The sequence below is a fragment of the Pristiophorus japonicus genome, chromosome 6 (assembly GCF_044704955.1).
Source record: "Pristiophorus japonicus isolate sPriJap1 chromosome 6, sPriJap1.hap1, whole genome shotgun sequence".
Classification (NCBI taxonomy): domain Eukaryota; kingdom Metazoa; phylum Chordata; class Chondrichthyes; family Pristiophoridae; genus Pristiophorus; species Pristiophorus japonicus.
In genome coordinates, this window is record NC_091982.1 from 196,676,408 (window position 1) to 196,694,896 (window position 18,489).

At 46.9% G+C, this 18,489-nt stretch overlaps 1 protein-coding gene across 1 annotated transcript in view; it reads left to right on the forward strand.

The window, feature by feature from the left end:
* LOC139265921 (spermatogenesis-associated protein 16-like) overlaps window positions 1-18,489 on the forward strand; it is a 281,978-nt gene that overhangs the window by 181,482 nt on the left and 82,007 nt on the right. Inside the window, exon 7 of the mRNA XM_070883514.1 lies at window positions 12,801-12,947. Coding sequence (XP_070739615.1) covers window positions 12,801-12,947 — 147 coding nt within the window. The remainder of the gene's footprint in view (window positions 1-12,800; window positions 12,948-18,489) is intronic.

Below are 18,489 nucleotides of genomic sequence, written 5' to 3' on the forward strand. Positions count from 1 at the left end.
TTTGGGCGGGGCCCCGCCGACGAGCTGTTCGGGCCGGCCCCATCACGGAGGAGGTGTTTGGACAGGCCGGCGAGGAGGCCCCGAGGTAAGGGCAGCGGCGGTGAGGTAAGGGCAGCGGGGGCGAGGCAAGCGGCAGCGAGGCCAAAGGTCGGGCAGCTGTGGGGCCCCGAGGTCAGTAGGGTCAGCGAGTCCGGATTCCAGAACATTTTACGGATTCCGGACGGCCCTGCCACCGATCGGTCTGGATTCCGGAACATTCCGGATTTTCGACGCTGCACCTGTATTGGTCTTTATGTTCTGTTTTTGCAGTGATTTGGATAATTTGATAAAACGTTAATTTTGGCACATATATCTGGTTAGGTGTTTCATTTGGGAGTGGGCAATTCTGCGTTAAGGCACTCATTGCGATGGCCATTGAAAGTGGGACCTGAAGAGTCGTGTGTGGATGGGCTTATCTGAAACGAGCAGCTATGAGACGCAACTGCATCTCCCTTCCAGGGTTGCGATGGGGATGACGCCTCCTAGCTCTGGGGCGATGGGGATCCTCCTCCTCCGCCTCCTCCTCCTCAGGTGGTACTGCTGGCTCAACCTCCAGTGGCTGTCCCCTCATGATGGCCAGGTTGTGCAGCATGCAGCAAACCACAACAATTATGGAGACCCGTTGAGGAGAGTACTGCAAGGTGCCACCAGAGAGGTCCAGGCACCAGAACCTCTGCTTAAGGATGTCTATGCACTGCTCGATGATGCACCTGGTGGCATAATGAGCGTCATTATATGCATGCTGTGGTGCTGTCCTGGGGTTCCGCAGTGGAGTGAGCAGCTAAGTGGACAGGGGCTATCCCTTGTCCCCAAGCAGCCAACCACAATCCTGATTCGGGCCGGTGAAGACGGCGGGCACATTGATCTGGCGCAGAATGAACTTTTCATGGCTGTTGCCTCCCTTGCCCGCTGCCTTTCTGCACGGTGCTGGCGGTGACGCCTTCTCCTACATGCCGCCCTGCTTCTGACCAGGTATCGTCCTCCCAACACTCCTCCCATCCTCAGGGTGACCCCTCCTAAGCAAGTCTCTGCAGCCCACAGTACTCCACTAAAGAGTCAGACCTGAAAGTTGTGCAAAAGTCTGTGAAAACCTCTGAACAGCACTCAGCAGGTTTAATGTAGTCAAAACAATTAATAAAACTATTTCAAAAGAAAAATATTGCGGATGCTGAAATCTGAAATAAAAATACTAATATATAATAAAATTATTTCCCGACCAAACGGACCTGATCGTGGCAAAACTCCAGCGGTATCTAATTCCGGCACCGACTGGAAAACGTCGCAGGGGCACTGCTGGGAAAAATCCTACCATTTCATAGCTGAATTTCGCTGTCCTGTCCGCTTTTCAATGGCCCACCCCTGCTGAGGTCACCACTGGAAACCTTCCTTTACTGCGGCTTCACCCCACCGTTTCCGGCAGAAGTGCATGCTGCTCAAATCCCTCCCCCCATCTGAATATGTGTCGGGGAGGGAAAAAGACCTGACCGCCCAAACCTTGTGGTAGCTGTCCCTTTGGGAACGGTGAATTTGGGCCCCTTGGTATTTAGTAATAAACAATAATGGTGATATTTTATCTTCGTTAATTCCATTTCCTAGCCGACTCCAACACTCTCCCTGGCAACTGTTTGAGGCTGAACTAGACTGTTCATATTTGACCCCGAGATGAGTTTCCGACCATATGTCCGCACCATCACTAAGACCACCTATTTCTGTCTCCATAACATTGCCCAACTGCCCCTGCCTCAGCTCATCTGCTGCTGAAACCCTAATCCATCCCTTTGTTACCTCTAGACTTGACTATTCCAATGCACTCCTGGCTGGCCTCCCACGTTCTACTCTCTGTAAACTTGAGGTCATCCAAAACTCTGCTGCCTGTGTCCGAACTCACAACAAGTCCCATTCACTTATCACCCCTGTGCTCGCTGACCTACATTGGCTCCCGGTTAAGCAACGCCTCGATTTTAAAATTCTCATCCTTGTTTTCACCCTCCATGGCCTCGCCCCTCCCTATCTCTGTAATCTCCTCCAGCCCTACATCCCTTTGAGATATCTGCGTTCCTCCAATTCTAGCCTCTTGAGCAACCCCGATTTTAATCGCTCCACCATTGGCAGCCATGCTTTCAGCTTACAAGGCCCAAAACTCTGGAATTCTCTCCCTAAACACCTCTCTCTCGCTACATCTCTTTCCTCCTTTAAGGCGTTCCTGAAAACCTGCCTCTTTGACCAAACTTTTGGGCATCTGCCCTAATATCTCCTTTTGTGGCTCACTGTGAAATTTTGTTTGATAACACTCCTGCAACGTGCCTTGGGATGTTTTATTACATTAAAGGTGCTTTATAAATACAAGTTTTTCTTTTTCTTTTATTTCATAATAATGAAACTGGTCTGTCATAATAATGAAATGGGTCTGATAATGGGACAGGTTTGATAAAAAAGAATCTGTTACCAAATTTTAATTGTATGGTGTTCAGTAGTTATGCAATTAAATTTCTCTTTCAAAGAGCTGTGTGAGATTTCTTTGCTTCAGACTGTAAGTATCAAGTATACTTCTTGAAAACAGTGAGTTGAAATGCATAATTCCCTGGCAGGGGATGCGTACTGTTTACACTTTGATGCAGTAATAGCCCTTTCTATTTAGATATGCCCTATAATTTTTTATAGGTGAATAATAGCCACATGTGTGAAGTCTATAATGTCTTTACCTTGGGGAAGCCAGTAATATGGTAACACTAGTTGCACAGCAAAACAGAAGTTCACTTACCTCCTTAATTGTTACATATGCAATAAAGTAATGCCTTGATTTTAAAATTCTCATCTTTGTTTTCATCCTCCATGACCTTGCCCCTCCCTATCTCTGTAATCTCCTCCAGCCCTACAACCCTCTGCGATATCTGCGCTCCTCCAATTCTAGCATCTTGAGCAACCCCGATTTTAATCGCACCACCATTGGCAGCCGTGCTTTCAGTTTACAAGGCCCTAAGCTCTGGAACTCTCTCCCTAAACATCTCTGTCTCTCTACATCTCATTCCTCCTTTAAGTCGTTCCTGAAAACCTGCCTCTTTGACCAAGCTTTTGGGCATCTGCCCTAATATCTCCTTTCAAACTGAGTACTGTTTAACTAAGCAAGGTACGACCTTGCCTGTGCTTTATTTAGTCCCAAAGTGCCTGACTCACAAAATGGGTGGCCTTTTATACCCAAGCAGCACCATGTCCGTGCTGCTCAGTGGCCTCCAACAATTACACCATCTGGTGGCTACAAACAGCATGTACATACATGACAATACCCCCCTTTGAGATCTTATCACAGTCTTTCACAGGTTGAGACAGTCGGTGCTTTATGCTCCCGGGTTGACCATCTCAGTTCAATTCCGGCCTTGGGTGAGTGTGCGGAGTCTGTTGTGGCTGGTGACTGGATGGCTGACTTGTTGGGGGTGCCAGTGGCCATGTCAGGAATTGCAAGTCCATTTTTATTGAACAAGTCTGTGATGGAAATTCCGGGTTCACTGATGACCCTTGAGTTCACTGAAGGCAGCTGATAGGTTGTCGTCGGTTTCTTCGTCCGACTGCTCTGGCTCATCTGTGTGCCTCAGCTTTTTTTGATCTATGTGTTTCCTGCAAGTTTGCCCATTCTTGAGCTTAATAACAAATACTCTGTTGCCCTCCTTGGCTATGACCGTACCAGCATTCCATTTGGGACCCTGACCATAATTCAACACATATACAGGATCATTAACAGAAATCTCGCATGACACAGTTGCGCGATCGTGGTACCTTTGTTGACTCTGTCTTCTGTATTCAACATGATTACTTAAATCCGGGTGTACAAGAGATAACTTGGTCTTAAGACCTCTTTTCATCGTGAGTTCAGCAGGCGAGACCCCTGTGAGTGTGTGGGGTCTTGTCCTGTAACTCAGCAGTATGCAAGACAAGCGGGTCTGCAGTGACCCTCGGGTTACTCTCCTCATGCTTTGCTTGATAATTTGTACTGCACGTTCTGCTTGCCCGTTGGACGCAGGCTTGAACGGTGCTGACCTTACATGTTTTATGCCGTTAAGTTTTACAAACTCCTGAAACTCCTGACTGGTGAAGCACGACCCATTGTCACTCACCACTATGTCAGACAGACCATGTGTCGCAAACATGACATTGAGATTCTCTATGGTTGTCGTGGACGTACTGGATGACATGATTACGCATTCTATCCACTTCAAATATGCATCCACCACCACTAAAAACATCTTGCCCAGGAAGGCACCTGCAAAATCTACATGGATCCTGGTCCAAGGTTTGGATGGCCATGACCACAGAGTCAGCGGCAATTCCGCTGGTGCTTTGCTGAGCCGCATGCAGGTGTTGCACTGATGCACACATGCTTCCAGCTCAGAATCAATTCCTGGCCACCATCCATGGGACCTGGCGATGGCCTTCATCATTACTATACCAGGATGTGTGCTGTGTAACTCATGCACAAACTTCTCTCTCCCTTCCTTAGGCATTACAACAGGATTGCCCCACAATATGCAATCTGCTTGAATAGACAGTTTGTCCTTGCGACGAATGTACGCTTGGCCTCCTCGCACATTTGCTTAGGTATGGCAGACCAATCCCCTTTGAGGATGCAATCCTTTACCACCGATAATATCGGGTCCTGGCTGTATCAGGTCTTAACTTGTTGAGCCATGACAGGGATACCTTCACTCTCAAAAGCATCCATGATTAACATTAAATCTGCCGGTTGTGGCTTTTCCACCTCCGGTGTGGGCAACGGCAATTGGCTCAAAGCATCGGCACAATTCTCTTTGCCAGGCCTGTGGCGAATGACATAATCATAGGCAGATAATGTCAGCGCTCACCTTTGGATGCGGGATGAAGCATTGGTATTGATACCTTTGCTCTTGGAAAACAACTAAATGAGCGGCTTGTGATCGGTCTCTAATTCAAACCGCAGACTGAACAGGTAATAATACATCTTTTTAACATCGTACACACAAGCTAAAGCTTCTTTTTCTACTATACTGTAGGCTCTTTCTGCCTTAGACAAACTTTTGGATGCATACGCAACAGGTTGAAGTTTCCCCAACTCATTGGCTTGTTGTAACATGCAACCAATTCCATATGACAATGCGTCACAGGCCAAAATTAAGTGTTTACATGGATCATAATGTACCAGCAGCTTGTTCGAGCAAAGCAGATTGGTGGCTTTCTCGAAAGCTGTGTCTTGCAATGCGCCCCACACCCAGTTGTTGCCTTTTCTCAATAACATTTGCAGTGGTTCAAGTAAGGTGCTCAATTTAGATAGGAAGTTACCAAAGTAGTTGAGTAGACGCAGGAACGAACGCAGCTCCATCACGTTCTGCGGCTTGGCGCATTCTTGATGGCTTTGGTTTTCACGTTAGTAGGTCTGATGCCATCAGCGGCGATTTTCCTCCAGAGGAATTCGACCTCCGGTGCCATGAAGACGCACTTCGAGCGTTTAATTCTGAGTCCCACTCTTCCAGGTTGTTCAGATGTTCCTTGGAGTCACGACCAGTGATCAGGATGTCATCTTGGAACACGACGGTTCTGGGAACGGATTTCAGTAGACTTTCCATATGGAATATTGCTGCAGCCAAGCGAGTTCCGAAAGGGCATCTGTGGTAAATAAACAGTCCTCGTGTTAATGCACGTAAGTCTCTTCAGCGTCTCAACCAATTTCTGTGCCATATAGGCCGATGTGAAGTCCAGTTTTGTGAACGACTTCCCTCCAGCTAGCGTCACAAACAAGTCATCAGCCTTCGGTAACGGGTACTGATCTTGTTTCAAAACCCTGTTGATCGTAGCCTTGTAGTCTCCACAGATTCTGACTGTGCCATCACTTTTCAGCACAGGAACAATGGGGCTGGCCCATTCATTAAATTCGACCGGTGATATGATCCCTTCACGCTGGAGTGTGTCCAGTTCAATTTCGACCTTCTCCTTCATCATATACGGCACTACCCGAGCTTTTTGATGGATGGGTCTTGCATCTGAGTTCACGTGGATCTGCACCTTGACTCCCGTGAAGTTGCCGATACCCGTTTCGAGCAGCGAGGGGAACTTGCTCAATACTTGGTCACATGTATCTTCCTCCAACGACAACGCCTTTATGTCGTTCCAGTCACATCTGATTTTCTCCAACCAGCTCCTGCCGAGCAGCGTTGAGCCATTGCCTGGAACAATCCACAGCGGTACTCGTGAACCGCACCGTTATGCGACACATTAATTGGTGCACTGCCAATCACCTTTATCAGTTCTTTGGTGTACGTGCACAGCTTGGCGTTAACAGGGCTCATCCTGGGCAGTCTTAGTATCCCATAGTTTATTGAATACCCTCTCGTTCATGATCGATTGACTCGCCCCTGTATCCATCGATAACGGTATCCCGTTAAACTTCTCATTAATCAAAATTGGTTTACTCTTGGTTATGAAAGAGTACAGTCCATACACTTCCTCCTCTGGCATCTCGGATTGCGTATCCGGATCCGCACTAGTCTTACTCATCCTTCACGTGGTGTGTCGCAGCTCGCTTGCTCATCTGCGGACACTTGCACTGGAGATGCCCCACTCTCAGACAGCCTTTGCAACTATATTGGTTAAATCGGCACTGCTGGTGCTGATGATTTCCCCCACAATGCCAACACGGAGAAGTCGGATACATTCCCGCTAGCGGACTTTGGGCAGCCACAGGTTTCGCGAACGCAGCTGGATAGGCCCTGCCATGTGCCGCTCTGCCGAATGCCGAATCAATTGCATTTACAGTACTTGCCGAGGTTCGGTTCGTCACCGACATTTGCTTTAGACTCCTGTCCGTCATCATACATGATTGAGCGATCTGGATGGCCCTTTTTAAATTCAACTCCTCCACCGCCAGAAATTTGCGCAGGATCACCTCGTGGTTGATACCGATAAGAAATAAGTCCCGCAGCATGTCTGCCAACCCCATCCTGGACTTGCACGGTCACGTGTGTATAAAACTTGTATCTCGAGATGATGATGCCGTCGTCTGGCTTGAGGTGCTCCCGTACCAATGCACACAACTCCTTGTACTTTTCTCTGTTGGATCATTAGGCACGAGGAGATTCTTTATCAGTCCGTAGATCTTTGAACCGCACACAGTGAGGAACATGGCCCAGCGCCGATCTATGTTGTCAGCCCCCTTCATTTTGTTGGCCACGAAGTACTGGTTCAAATGGCTCACAAAGTCTGCCCAATCTTCTCCCTCCACGAATCGCTCTAAATATCCAATCGTGCTCATTTTGCAAACAAAGGTTCTTGTATTCTTGTCGCCAAATGTTACGTGTGCAATAAAGGTTCAAACTGAGTACTGTTTAACTAAGCAAGGTACAACCTTGCCTGTGCTTTATTTAGTCCCAAAGTGCCTGATTCAGAAAATGGCTGGCCTTTTATACCCAAGCAGCACCATCTGCTCAGTGGCTTCCAACAATGAAACCATCTGGTGGCTACAAACAGCATGTACATACATGACAATTTTTTATAGGTGAATAATAACCACATGTGTGAAGTCTATGATGCCTATACCTTGGGGAAGCCAGTAATATGGTAACACTGTAGTTGCACTGCAAAACAGAACTTCACTTACCTCCTTAATAATGTGGTGTGTAAGCATAGCAGCTAACTATGCAATGCCCCCTTTTGGTGCCTGGAAGAACTTTGTGACATGAAAATAGAGGGCCGTGCAGAACTTGACTGCCACTAATAATGTCGTGTGGATGGTCAATTGTCCCTCTAAGAACTTGGTGCATCAGATTGCACACCTGTCACAGCTTCCCTGTTATATTGATTATCCTATTCCAATGGTGCAAGTGAATGTTAAAAATCCCATAGCACCATTCAACACAAAGCAAGGACTTCCCCCCTTTTCTTGACCAACATTCCTTCTTCAACCAACACCATTAAAACACAGAATAACTGCCTGACAATCCGGCAGCTTTCATGTTCATTTTCTGGTTCTTACCCAAAAAATACCAGATTTTTAAAAATTGAGCTGGCGAAATTGCTCCATTTATTGATGGTTTCCTCTTGGTTTTCACAAAATGATTTTCGCCCGGGCGCGGCGCCAATATTCCCCTCCCAGCGGAATTGAGTGGGGGTTTTGCAGAGCCGCTACAAGATAGTGCCTAGCTCCTACTGGAATGCCCCACTCGGCTGTGCGTGGCGATGACGTTATCGCCATATCCATCACCCCCTTACCGCCACGGAAGTTAAATTGCGCCACGTAACCTACCTTAGCACCTAGCAATGACAACGACAGCTTCAGCTATCGAGTTGTAGTTGGGAACCGGATGGAGCAGTGCGATTTAAAAGTATTTTCTGTAGGCCATTACATTTTTCTGCTTTCCAACAGATAAGTAGAGTGGTTGCCTCCTAACTAGACTCCTGTATAACTCAAAGCAGATTTGAATTTACAACATTTCTGTTGCTTCATGGGGGCTGTGTTGGCACTTGACCTTAGGCGAAGACAAAGGTGGCGACAATTACAGAGAGAAAGGCATAGAGAGAGGGAGAGAGAAAGGCACAGACAAAGAGAGGGAGAGGCCAATGGTGAGGCACAGGGAGAGGTCCATAGAGAGGCCCAGGGAGCAAGGCACAGGGAGAGGCACAGACAAAAACAGGTAGCAGGACAGGGAGAACCGCAGGCAGCAGGACAGGGAGAACCACAGCAAAATGTGGCCAGAGGAAGAAGGCGCCACAGGGCTGGCAACAGGAGATCTTACTCTCCCAGAGTATTCCGGCAACAGTTCTCCTCCAAGCGATGTGGCAGCTTCCATTGCAGCACAGGCAGAAGCAACGTCTTGGTGCTGCATAGAGTCAATGGTTGCTTGCGTGGATGCACAGACTGCTCTCACGAAGTCTAAGCTTGATGCCATGCAACGTCTTGATGTCATGCAGTCTCAGCTGCATGCCACACAAGCTCTGACTTCTACCATCGCTGCTGGGTCCACCACAGTCGACCGGGGATCACACGGTGTTGCAGCAGCCCAGCAATCTGTGTTCCAGCAGATTGGTGGCGATGCTGAGGTGAGAACTACTGCCAGAATACCCTGGGAGAGTGATGTCAGCCCTGTGGCACCTTCTTCCTCTGACAACATGTTTATGTGGTTCTCCCTGTGCTGCTGCATGTGGTTGCCCCTATGCTGCTGCCTCTGGTTGTCCCTGTGCTACTGTCTATGGTTGTCCCTGTGCTGCTGCATGTGGTTGTCCCTATGCTGCTGCCACTGGTTGTCCCTGTGCTACTGCCTATGGTTGTCCCTATGCTGCTGCATGTGGTTTTCCCTATGCTGCTGTCTGTGGTTCTCCCTGTGCTTCTGCCACTGGTTGTCCCTGTGCTGTTGCATGTGGTTGTCCCTATGCTGCTGTCTGTGGTTCTCCCTGTGCTACTGCCTATGGTTGTCCCTGTGCTGCTGCATGTGGTTGTCCCTATGCTGCTGTCTGTGGATCTCCCTATGCTGCTGCCACTGGTTGTCCCTGTGCTACTGCCTATGGTTGTCCCTGTGCTGCTGCATGTGGTTGTCCCTATGCTGCTGACGCTGGTTGTTCCTGTGCTACTGCCACTGGTTGTCCCTGTGCTGCTGCATGTGATTGTCTGTGTCTGGCCTGTTGCCTGTCCCTGTTCCTCTCCCTTTCCCTCTCCCTTGCCCTCTCCCTGTGGTGTGGTCCATGGACTTCTACATGGGCCTCTCCCTGTGGTGCTCATGGCCTTTCTCCCTCTCTCTCTCGATACCTTTCCCTCTGTAATTAGCAGTGCCTTTGTCTTCATCAAAGCATCCTCTGATGGTGACATCGAAGCAGGCGGCGAGTGCCAACACAGCCCCCATGAAGCAACAGAAATGGTTGAATGTAGAAAGTGCCTTGAGTTATACAGGGGAAAAGTTAGGCGGCAGAAGACTGTTGCAAAGCAGAAAAACCTAATGGCCGACAGAAAATATTTTCCAAGATGGCACCTTTAAATAGCGCTGCAACACGACAGTTCAAGCGGTCGTTGTCATTGGCAGGCACAAAGGTAGGTTGTGCGGGGCAATTAAACTTCCGGAACGGTAAGGAGGCGATGCACACAGTGATGACGTCATCATCACCGCGCGCAGCTCTCAATAAAGGGGGCATTTTCGGCTCCTTAGTATGGGTTGCATACAAAAGAGTTGGGATTACAGAATACTGGGTGTTATTTACAGTTGCATATGATTGCTTGGTGCTTGTTCACTTCAATTTGAGAGTTAAAGTTGCTCAAATGTGGGGACTTGGCTCGACTACTTCGATTGTGCAGGGGTTGGAAAAAAGGGGATCTATTCATCCTTGGCATTTTAGGTTTTGACGAGTTATGGCATAGATATTGAAAGGGTTATTGACAAGCAGCTTAATGAGAGAGGGCTAGAGCTATATATAATGGTCCAAAAATTCCGGCCTCCCGGGTCTGTACGGCATCGCAAAAGCCGGTTTTCAGTGCACAATGCGCATGCTGGAGCTTGACAGATCCTCCGTATCTCTGTAGCCAGGATATTTGCATGGGCAAGATTGCAGTATTTACCCATAACTTGCCCAACAAATGTCCTGAAAACTCTTGCGCCTGATAAAAGCAGGCACATAGCCTACTTTTACAGGCGTAAGAGTTTTAAAATACACAAAAACATTTTAAAATAAAATTATAAAAACACATTTTATTGTTAAAAACCCTCCCCACTACAGTAAGTTTATTTTAAACCATAATTTAAAAAAAAAATCAGGAAAATATATTTTTTTATATAATACAATTTAAATTAATAAAAATATGTGGTGTATTTTTTCTATTTTTTATTCGTGTTTTGGGGAGAAGTTCTCATTCATAATAATGGGAACTCCGAGTTCCCATTTTTATGAATGAGAACATACTTTACCTTGATTGGCTGCCCAGAGCCATGTGACTGCAGCTCCAGCCCTACGCACGTCCTGATGTGCACGCGCTGCGATGCGCAGTCAGTGGAGGCCTCAGGACCGGGAACTCGCGTGGGCGCAGCAGCTTCAGGTAAGTGCGCATCTTTTTTAAGTTTTTCCCTCGATTGCCCGTGGGAAGCAGCCGACTGGGATTTCTGGGACATTACTAAGAATACTTGGCTTTATTAGTCCTGCATAGTCAGCTGCAGAAGTCGCCAACAGATTGGCACAAAATTTACTGCTTTTCCCACTTGAAAAGTCAAGTGGGAGGGCAATGTAATTTCAGTTAAAAGAACTTGTCTGGTTGTCTTTGCGCACCTCAGAGGCCTGCAAAACAACAGCAAGTTAAGTGCCAAATGATCTGACTGCCAAGGAGGCCTGGGTATTATAAGTCAAGGGAGATTGGTGGAGGTGCAGCTAGCTGACCACACCCAAGTCATTTTGGGAAAGGTATAGAAAGAGCTCATAACCTCACTTCACAGTCTGGATTTAAAAAGAAACTTTATCTAGGTAATGTATTTCCAGCCTCACAGGGCTGCTGAACGTGGCCAGGTAGCAGTTCTACACTATTCCTTATTCAGGGTGAGGTAGCTTTATGTGGCTTGCCTGCTCAAAGGAATGACATCAGAGGTCACGTGATACAGCATCCTTCTGAGGGCAGAATGAACGATTGACTGGACATGGCTAGTTGGCAGGTGAATCGGCAGAGACTACCCATGGCAAAAATATGTGAATAGCACCTAGCTACAGTCTAGGGATAAAGTTGGCAGTGCATGAGAGTTTGGCTACAAGGGCCATGCAAGCAATTCAATGCTGGTGGGCACCGCCACATTATACATGGGATTGTGGTTCGTGTATTTTATCAGAAGCATCAGATACAGGAGTTGTTACAATCATTGGGTTTATGCTATTCTTTTACTAGATATTGGGCAGTAAAGGTATTATCCAGATTAAAAAGAATGCAATGTCTGTTTAAGAGATTAACCAGTCACTCTGAATCTTAGAGAATAGCTAGTGCACACCTGGATTTGAAACAGTCAGTTTGGATTATAAGTAGCGAAACCAAACTTTTGAATTTTAAATGCTCCCAAGTCCTTCACAATTCTGAAGTCCAGGGATACACAGGCATCCCTTAAGCTCAGTGTTGGTAGGGCACAATTTTTGGGATATATGTCATATCATATGATGTATTTCCCTCATTTGCATGTCATCATAGTATGTCTACCCAAATCCAGAAGAAGGTTTAAGGACAGACATATAGGTATAACCAAGTCCCTGCCCCAAGTCCTGACCCTGCCCACAATTTAAAGTAAGAATATTTGGCTGAAAGGAATTGCTTTTAATGTCTTGAAAAAGACTTTTAGTTTCAAACCAATACTACATTTTATTATACAAAAGTGGTTAAAAGTATTTGATAAATTTTATCTGCGCAACTAAATTGCACCTCAAAGTTATAATGCAAAAAATGATGTAATATCCTGCAACCAAATTAACTGAATATTTGAATAACAAAGGAATGCTTTTGTGCTTGCATGGCTCAAATCCATTTTGCTATTACCTGTAGTAACAAATCTTCTAAAACTAGTTCAGTGGCATAAAGTACAGAGAGAAAAATGTCGGCAAGATGGACAAACAGGTGCAGGCTTTTTGAATACTTAGACTAGATTGTCGATATTAGTATCACGATGTAAATGTATTTATCCAAAGTTGTATTCACTGCTTCAAGAAATGCTAGACTTATCATTAATTTCAGTGAAAACAAACTTATACATCTTGCAACAAGTAATATAATATTGAGATATATAATAATATTTCAGACCCTGGCACAAATCATATCCTGCCTCAGACTGTTGACTGGTCCGAAACCTTTTCACAACGCTACATGCTGCTACTTGGTTTTAAGAATCCTGAGGATGGCAACTTTTTAGAAAAGATCATAAACAGAAGATCACCAACATTCACAGGTACAATAAGTGATAAAGAAATTATCATTGTAAACGTACTGCGATAAAATTTCAGCAGGGATTCTCCAGATTAGCGTAACTTTAGCAGAAGATTGGTAAAATCCCTAGAGAAACATCATGAATAGCCATTTCCACTGTTTCTCTGGGGCATACGTTGATCTTCCCCAAAGTTGTGGCAGACAATTGGGAGAATCCCCACAGAACGTCTACCCCAGTATTTCTTATAACTATGAGAGTGGCTTAATATTAGATACATTTAAGTTAAAACCAACTTAAGGTATAAAGAGGTGCAAATGATAGCATTCTACTGGGGTGCACCGGAAAGAAAATTTAAATAAATATAATTCTCTTTAGTGTTGTGAAGGTAAAAGTATCTCCAAAAGTCACTGCCATCAGTGTGATGTAACTTTAGGTTTATTTAATGAACCGTTTGCCCTTACAGTGATCTCACCGTCCTTCCCAAAGTGAACCTTGTATTCCATATGAACCAGAAGCTGCAGTTTGACGATTTTTAGTCTCTCCAGAGACCTAAAATCCTTTAAGGCTCACTAGTGCCTGCTGCACTTTATTTCTCTTCAAGTTACTACAGAAGAGGCTATTATCAATGCAGCACGGACTGGGCTTGGATTCTGAATCAACCTGCTAAATTTATTTACAAGTACTACATATAGCACCGCACAAAAACACATACAGTGACAGCAGACAAAGGCTCATTGCAGCAGTGAATGAGTGACAGTCTCTCTACCAACAGTCTGTAACATATTCAAGCCCCAATTTTAAATTGTCCTGCAGGGGCCAGGGTCGGCAGGAAGTGTCCATGAGAACGCCGGCATGAGGCCCGAACCATTTTAGCTCCCAGGCTTCATTACCATCTTTCAGGACAAACTCCCACTCGAACCCGGTGGGAATGATGAGGGAATAGTCCCCAGCATTAAGGTAAGTGGTAAAGAGGGAGGTGGGTGTCTGGAAGCTATTGTGGTTGAACCAAGAGATGTGGCTGATGTCACTTGTTGCAGCCTGATAGTAGCCCGTTACATAAAAGTTAAGGGCCACAGTGACCTTGACAGCCTCAGGCAGTGCTGTCCAGGTCCTGGTTTAATTCTTGAGTTGTGGCTGCAGCAGGTAACATAGCTCGGTGACGGCCTCCTTAGTGAAAAGAAGGAATTTCATACATTGCTCCTGAATAAAGTCAATGTTGGAGTGCTCTCTGAATACCCTCCATCGTCTGACAGCTGCTCCTGCTCTGTGGCATCTTCCTTGCTGCTTCCCCTCGTACTCCACCCCTAAAGGCAGCCCTACCCACGCCTGCAGCCAAACTATTTCTAAGGCAGCCAACAACAGTGTAAGACCAGCAAAACCTTTCTCTGTTTAGACAAAGTGAACTTTCCTGAGTGCTAAAACCCATCAAAAATATCAAGAAGTCAACTAGCAGCCTGAAATGATAAACTAGCAACCTAGCAACTAACCTGAAAATACTGCATGATCCCTTTAAATATCACTGGTCAGAAGGAATTCCTACCAGTTAGCATCACATTGTCCTATCTGAGTTCAGCATGTGGTGAATGAAGCGCTGGGGCATTTGAAAATCGAAAATTTAAATGAATTATTCTGCCCTTTAAATGTTGTCGATGTGCGCTCTTGCCACCAGTGCATCTACCTTCACCAATATGGTGGTGGTGCACTTTCGGCCAGAAATGTGCACATGCTCCATGAACGCCATATTGGGATTGTAGTAGACCGACAAGTGGGTGCTGCATGGCCAAATTTCTATGGCATGAACACAACAGCAAATTTCAGGCAGACATAAACTAATACATAAGTTACAGACTTGATTGCATAACAGTTCCTCTGATATTTCCACTTCCAGTGAATGAACCACAGAAGGGCGCTGTTCAAAACTCCCACACAAAGTTCTCCTTAGCTCAATTAACACATTAAGTGGTAGAAATTCATTTGGGACTGTTCTCAGTGAATACTACACCAATGAGGTCAATAGGAGTTCTTTTTTCCTGTGCATGTGGCACCCATTCATACATCCAAATTTCTAAAGCTTTTTTTTGTACTTTTATTCCTCTTTGTGTACTGTTTCATATTTCTTTTGTACTTTTAAGAAAGTAAAACCATTATTGTTCATAAAGGAGCAAATGGCATTGTATTTTATACAAACTGCTAGATTTGTTGTTCAGCATTCTTTCTCCTCTGACTCTTTTTATTGTGTATGAGAGGCCATATGATAACGAGGCCCAGTCGTTAAAATCATCCGCGTCTACCTGCTGCTGCTCCTGGATGGGCATGCTGCTCACTTTGCTGCATTCCTGCACAGGAATTAAAATCAAGCCCACTGTGTGTATTTAAGAGTCTTTTTTTTACAATAGCTTTGTTTAGCTCATAGAGTTGCGATATTTTATGATTTTATGGCCACTGCTATTTTTGAGCTGGCCTTGATTTAAGCAGCCAGTGATTATGCCAGACACGGAGAGGACCTTATTATGCCATGTAAATTGGCGTTGTCTAATACAGCCGGGAAGTCAACAGCAAGCAGCTGCCAGACCTTTAAAATCGGGAGGCAGGAGGCCTCCATGCGACCTATGTGAACAGTTCCTGGCAGATAGTAAGTGTTCCAGGAGAGAAATCCTGGTCAGGGAAGGGGAAGGGGGTGGGTGGGGGGGGTGGTGCACAGGGAATGGGAAGCCCAAGATTTCCTTGTGGGGCCCAGAGGAACAAGCCTGCTCATCCTGGCTAAAAGGAAACAAAAAAATCCGTAACTTGCTGGGTGTCTTCTAACCCTAATTCCTGTTCCCGACTGATTTGTCCTGGCAGTGAAGTCATCACTGCTGGCCCACTCAGGCTTTGGGTTAACATAGCAGATTGGGCGCCGATGATGTAATCGGAGCTTATTCTGCATATTTAAAAAGATACCCCGCCATCTTTGGTGAGTGTCCTTTCCGCGTAATGCAAGACTTTAGCTCCTAAACTCTCTTGTGCACAATGAATGAGTTTCAAAAATGACAACCTCAAAATCAAAACATAGAAACATAGAAAATAGGTGCAAGAGTAGGCCATTCGGCCCTTCGAGCCTGCACTACCATTCAATAAGATCATGGCTGATCCTTCACCTAAGTACCCCTTTCCCACTTTCTCTCCATATCCCTTGATCCCTTTAGCCGTAAGGGCCATATCTAACTCCCTGTTGAATACATCCAATGAACTGGCATCCACAACTCTCTGCGGCAGGGAATTCCACAGGTTAACAACTCTCTGAGTGAAGAAGTTTCTCCTCATCTCTGGAATCAGTCTGGTGAACCTTCACTGCACTCTCTCAATAGCAAGAACGTCCTTCCTTTGATTAGGAGACCAAAACTGAACACAATATTCCAGGTGAGGCCTCACCAAGGCCCTGTACAATTGCAGTAAGACCTCTCTGCTCCTATACTCAAATGCCCTAGCTATGAAGGCCAACATGCCATTTGCCTTCTTCACTGCCTGCTGTACCTGCATGCCAACTTTCAATGACTGATGAACCATGACACCCAGGTCTCGTTGCACCTCCCCTTTTCCTAATCTGCCGCCATTCAGATAATATTCTGCCTTCGTGTTTTTGCCACCAAAGTAGATAACCTCCACATTATACTGCATCTGCCATGCATTTGCCCACTCACCTAACCTGTCCAAGTCACCCTGTAGCCTCTTAGCATCCTCCTCACAGCTCACACCGCCACCCAATTTAGTTTCATCTGCAAACTTGGAGATATTACACTCAATTCCTTCATCCAAATCATTGATGTATATTGTAAAGAGCTGGGGTCCCAGCACTGAGCCCTGCGGCACTCCACTAGTCACTGCCGCCCATTCCGAAAAGGACCCGTTTATCCCGACTCTCTGCTTCCTGTCTGCCAACCAATTCTCTATCCATGCCAGTACATTACCCCCAATACCATGTGCTTTGATTTTGCACACCAATCTCTTATGTGGGACCTTGTCAAAGGCCTTTTGAAAGTCCAAATACACCACATCCACTGTTTCCCCCTTGTCCACTCTACGGGCCCAAGTTTCCACACGCGCCTAGAACGGCGCAGTCCCGACCTGGGCGCCCGTTTTTCGCGCCACAAAGTACGCCTAAAAAAATCCTCGGTATTCTCCATCTACTTGCAGGTCCTCTGGCCCTCGGCGCAGCCAGCACGAGCTGTGGGGGGGCGGAGCCAGGTCCCTGCGCTGAAAACAGTGCCGGGACCTCTGTACATGTGCGCTACAGTGGGCACGCAAGTGCAGTAGCTCCAGGCGCCGAACTGTGTGGGAGGGGCCCGAAGCACGCAGCCCCGAGCCCTGGCTGAATGGCCTCACTGGGGCTGCGTGAATAAGGCTCCTCCCACGGCCAGCTCCTGCTCCCCGCCCCCGCCCCTGACCAGACCCGACACTCGCTCCCCGCCCCCCCCCCCCTGCCTCCGGACCAGACCCGACACCCGCCCCCCCCCCCCGGCTCAGACCCAGACCCGACACCCGTCCCCCCCGCCCCGCCTCCGGACCAGACCCGACACCCGCGCCCCCCCCCCCCGCCGACTGGACCCAACCCGACCCGCGCTCCGACCCACCCGCCCCCCCCCCCCCCCCCCCACTGGACCGCCCACTCCCCCTCGGACTGACCGACCTGCCTCCCCCCCTCTCTCTCTCTCTCTCTCCCTCCATCTCTCTCTCCTCCCCCTCTCTCTCTCCCCCCCCCTCTCCTCCCCCCCTCTCTCTCCCCCCCTCTCTCTCCCCCCCTCTCCTCCCTCTCCTCCCTCTCCTCTCCCTCCCCCTCCCTCCCTCTCTCTCTCTCTCTCTCTCTCTCTCTTCCCCCCCCCCCGACCCGAACCGACCCGACCCAACCCAACCCAACGCCACCTACCTGTAAATCTGGTGCTGGGGACGGGCCCTGCCCGAAGTGTCGGGCTGCCCCGTTCAGCCTTCGGTCCCGAAAGGCCTGCCTGAAGCACTTTTACACAGGTAGGAAGATGGTTTATTTAATCTTTTCTTTGCTTATAAATGTTTATTCAGGTTGGATTTATTTGTATAATATTTGTATAAGTATAAATAAGGATTTATTATAGAATTTAATGACTTCCCTTCCCCCCACCTCGTTCTGGATGCCTATTTTTTAACCTGCGCCTGATTTTTTAATGTGTAGAACAGGTTTTTTCAGTTCTACAAAAATCTTCACTTGCTCCATTCTACTTTAGTTTGGAGTACGTTTTCACTGTGGAAACTTTCAAATCAGGTGTCAGTGGTCGGACACGCCCCCTTTTGAAGAAAAAATTCTGTTCCAAAGTAGAACTGTTCTACCTGACTAGAACTGCAGAAAAAAAAATGTGGAGAATTGCGATTTCTAAGATAGTCCATTCTCCACCAATTGCTCCTAAAAATCAGGCGCAAATCATGTGGAAACTTGGGCCCTACGAGTTACATCCTCAAAAAATTCCAGAAGATTTGTCAAGCATGATTTCCCTTTCATAAATCCATGCTGACTTGGACCGATCCTATCACTGCTTTCCAAATGTGCTGCTATTTC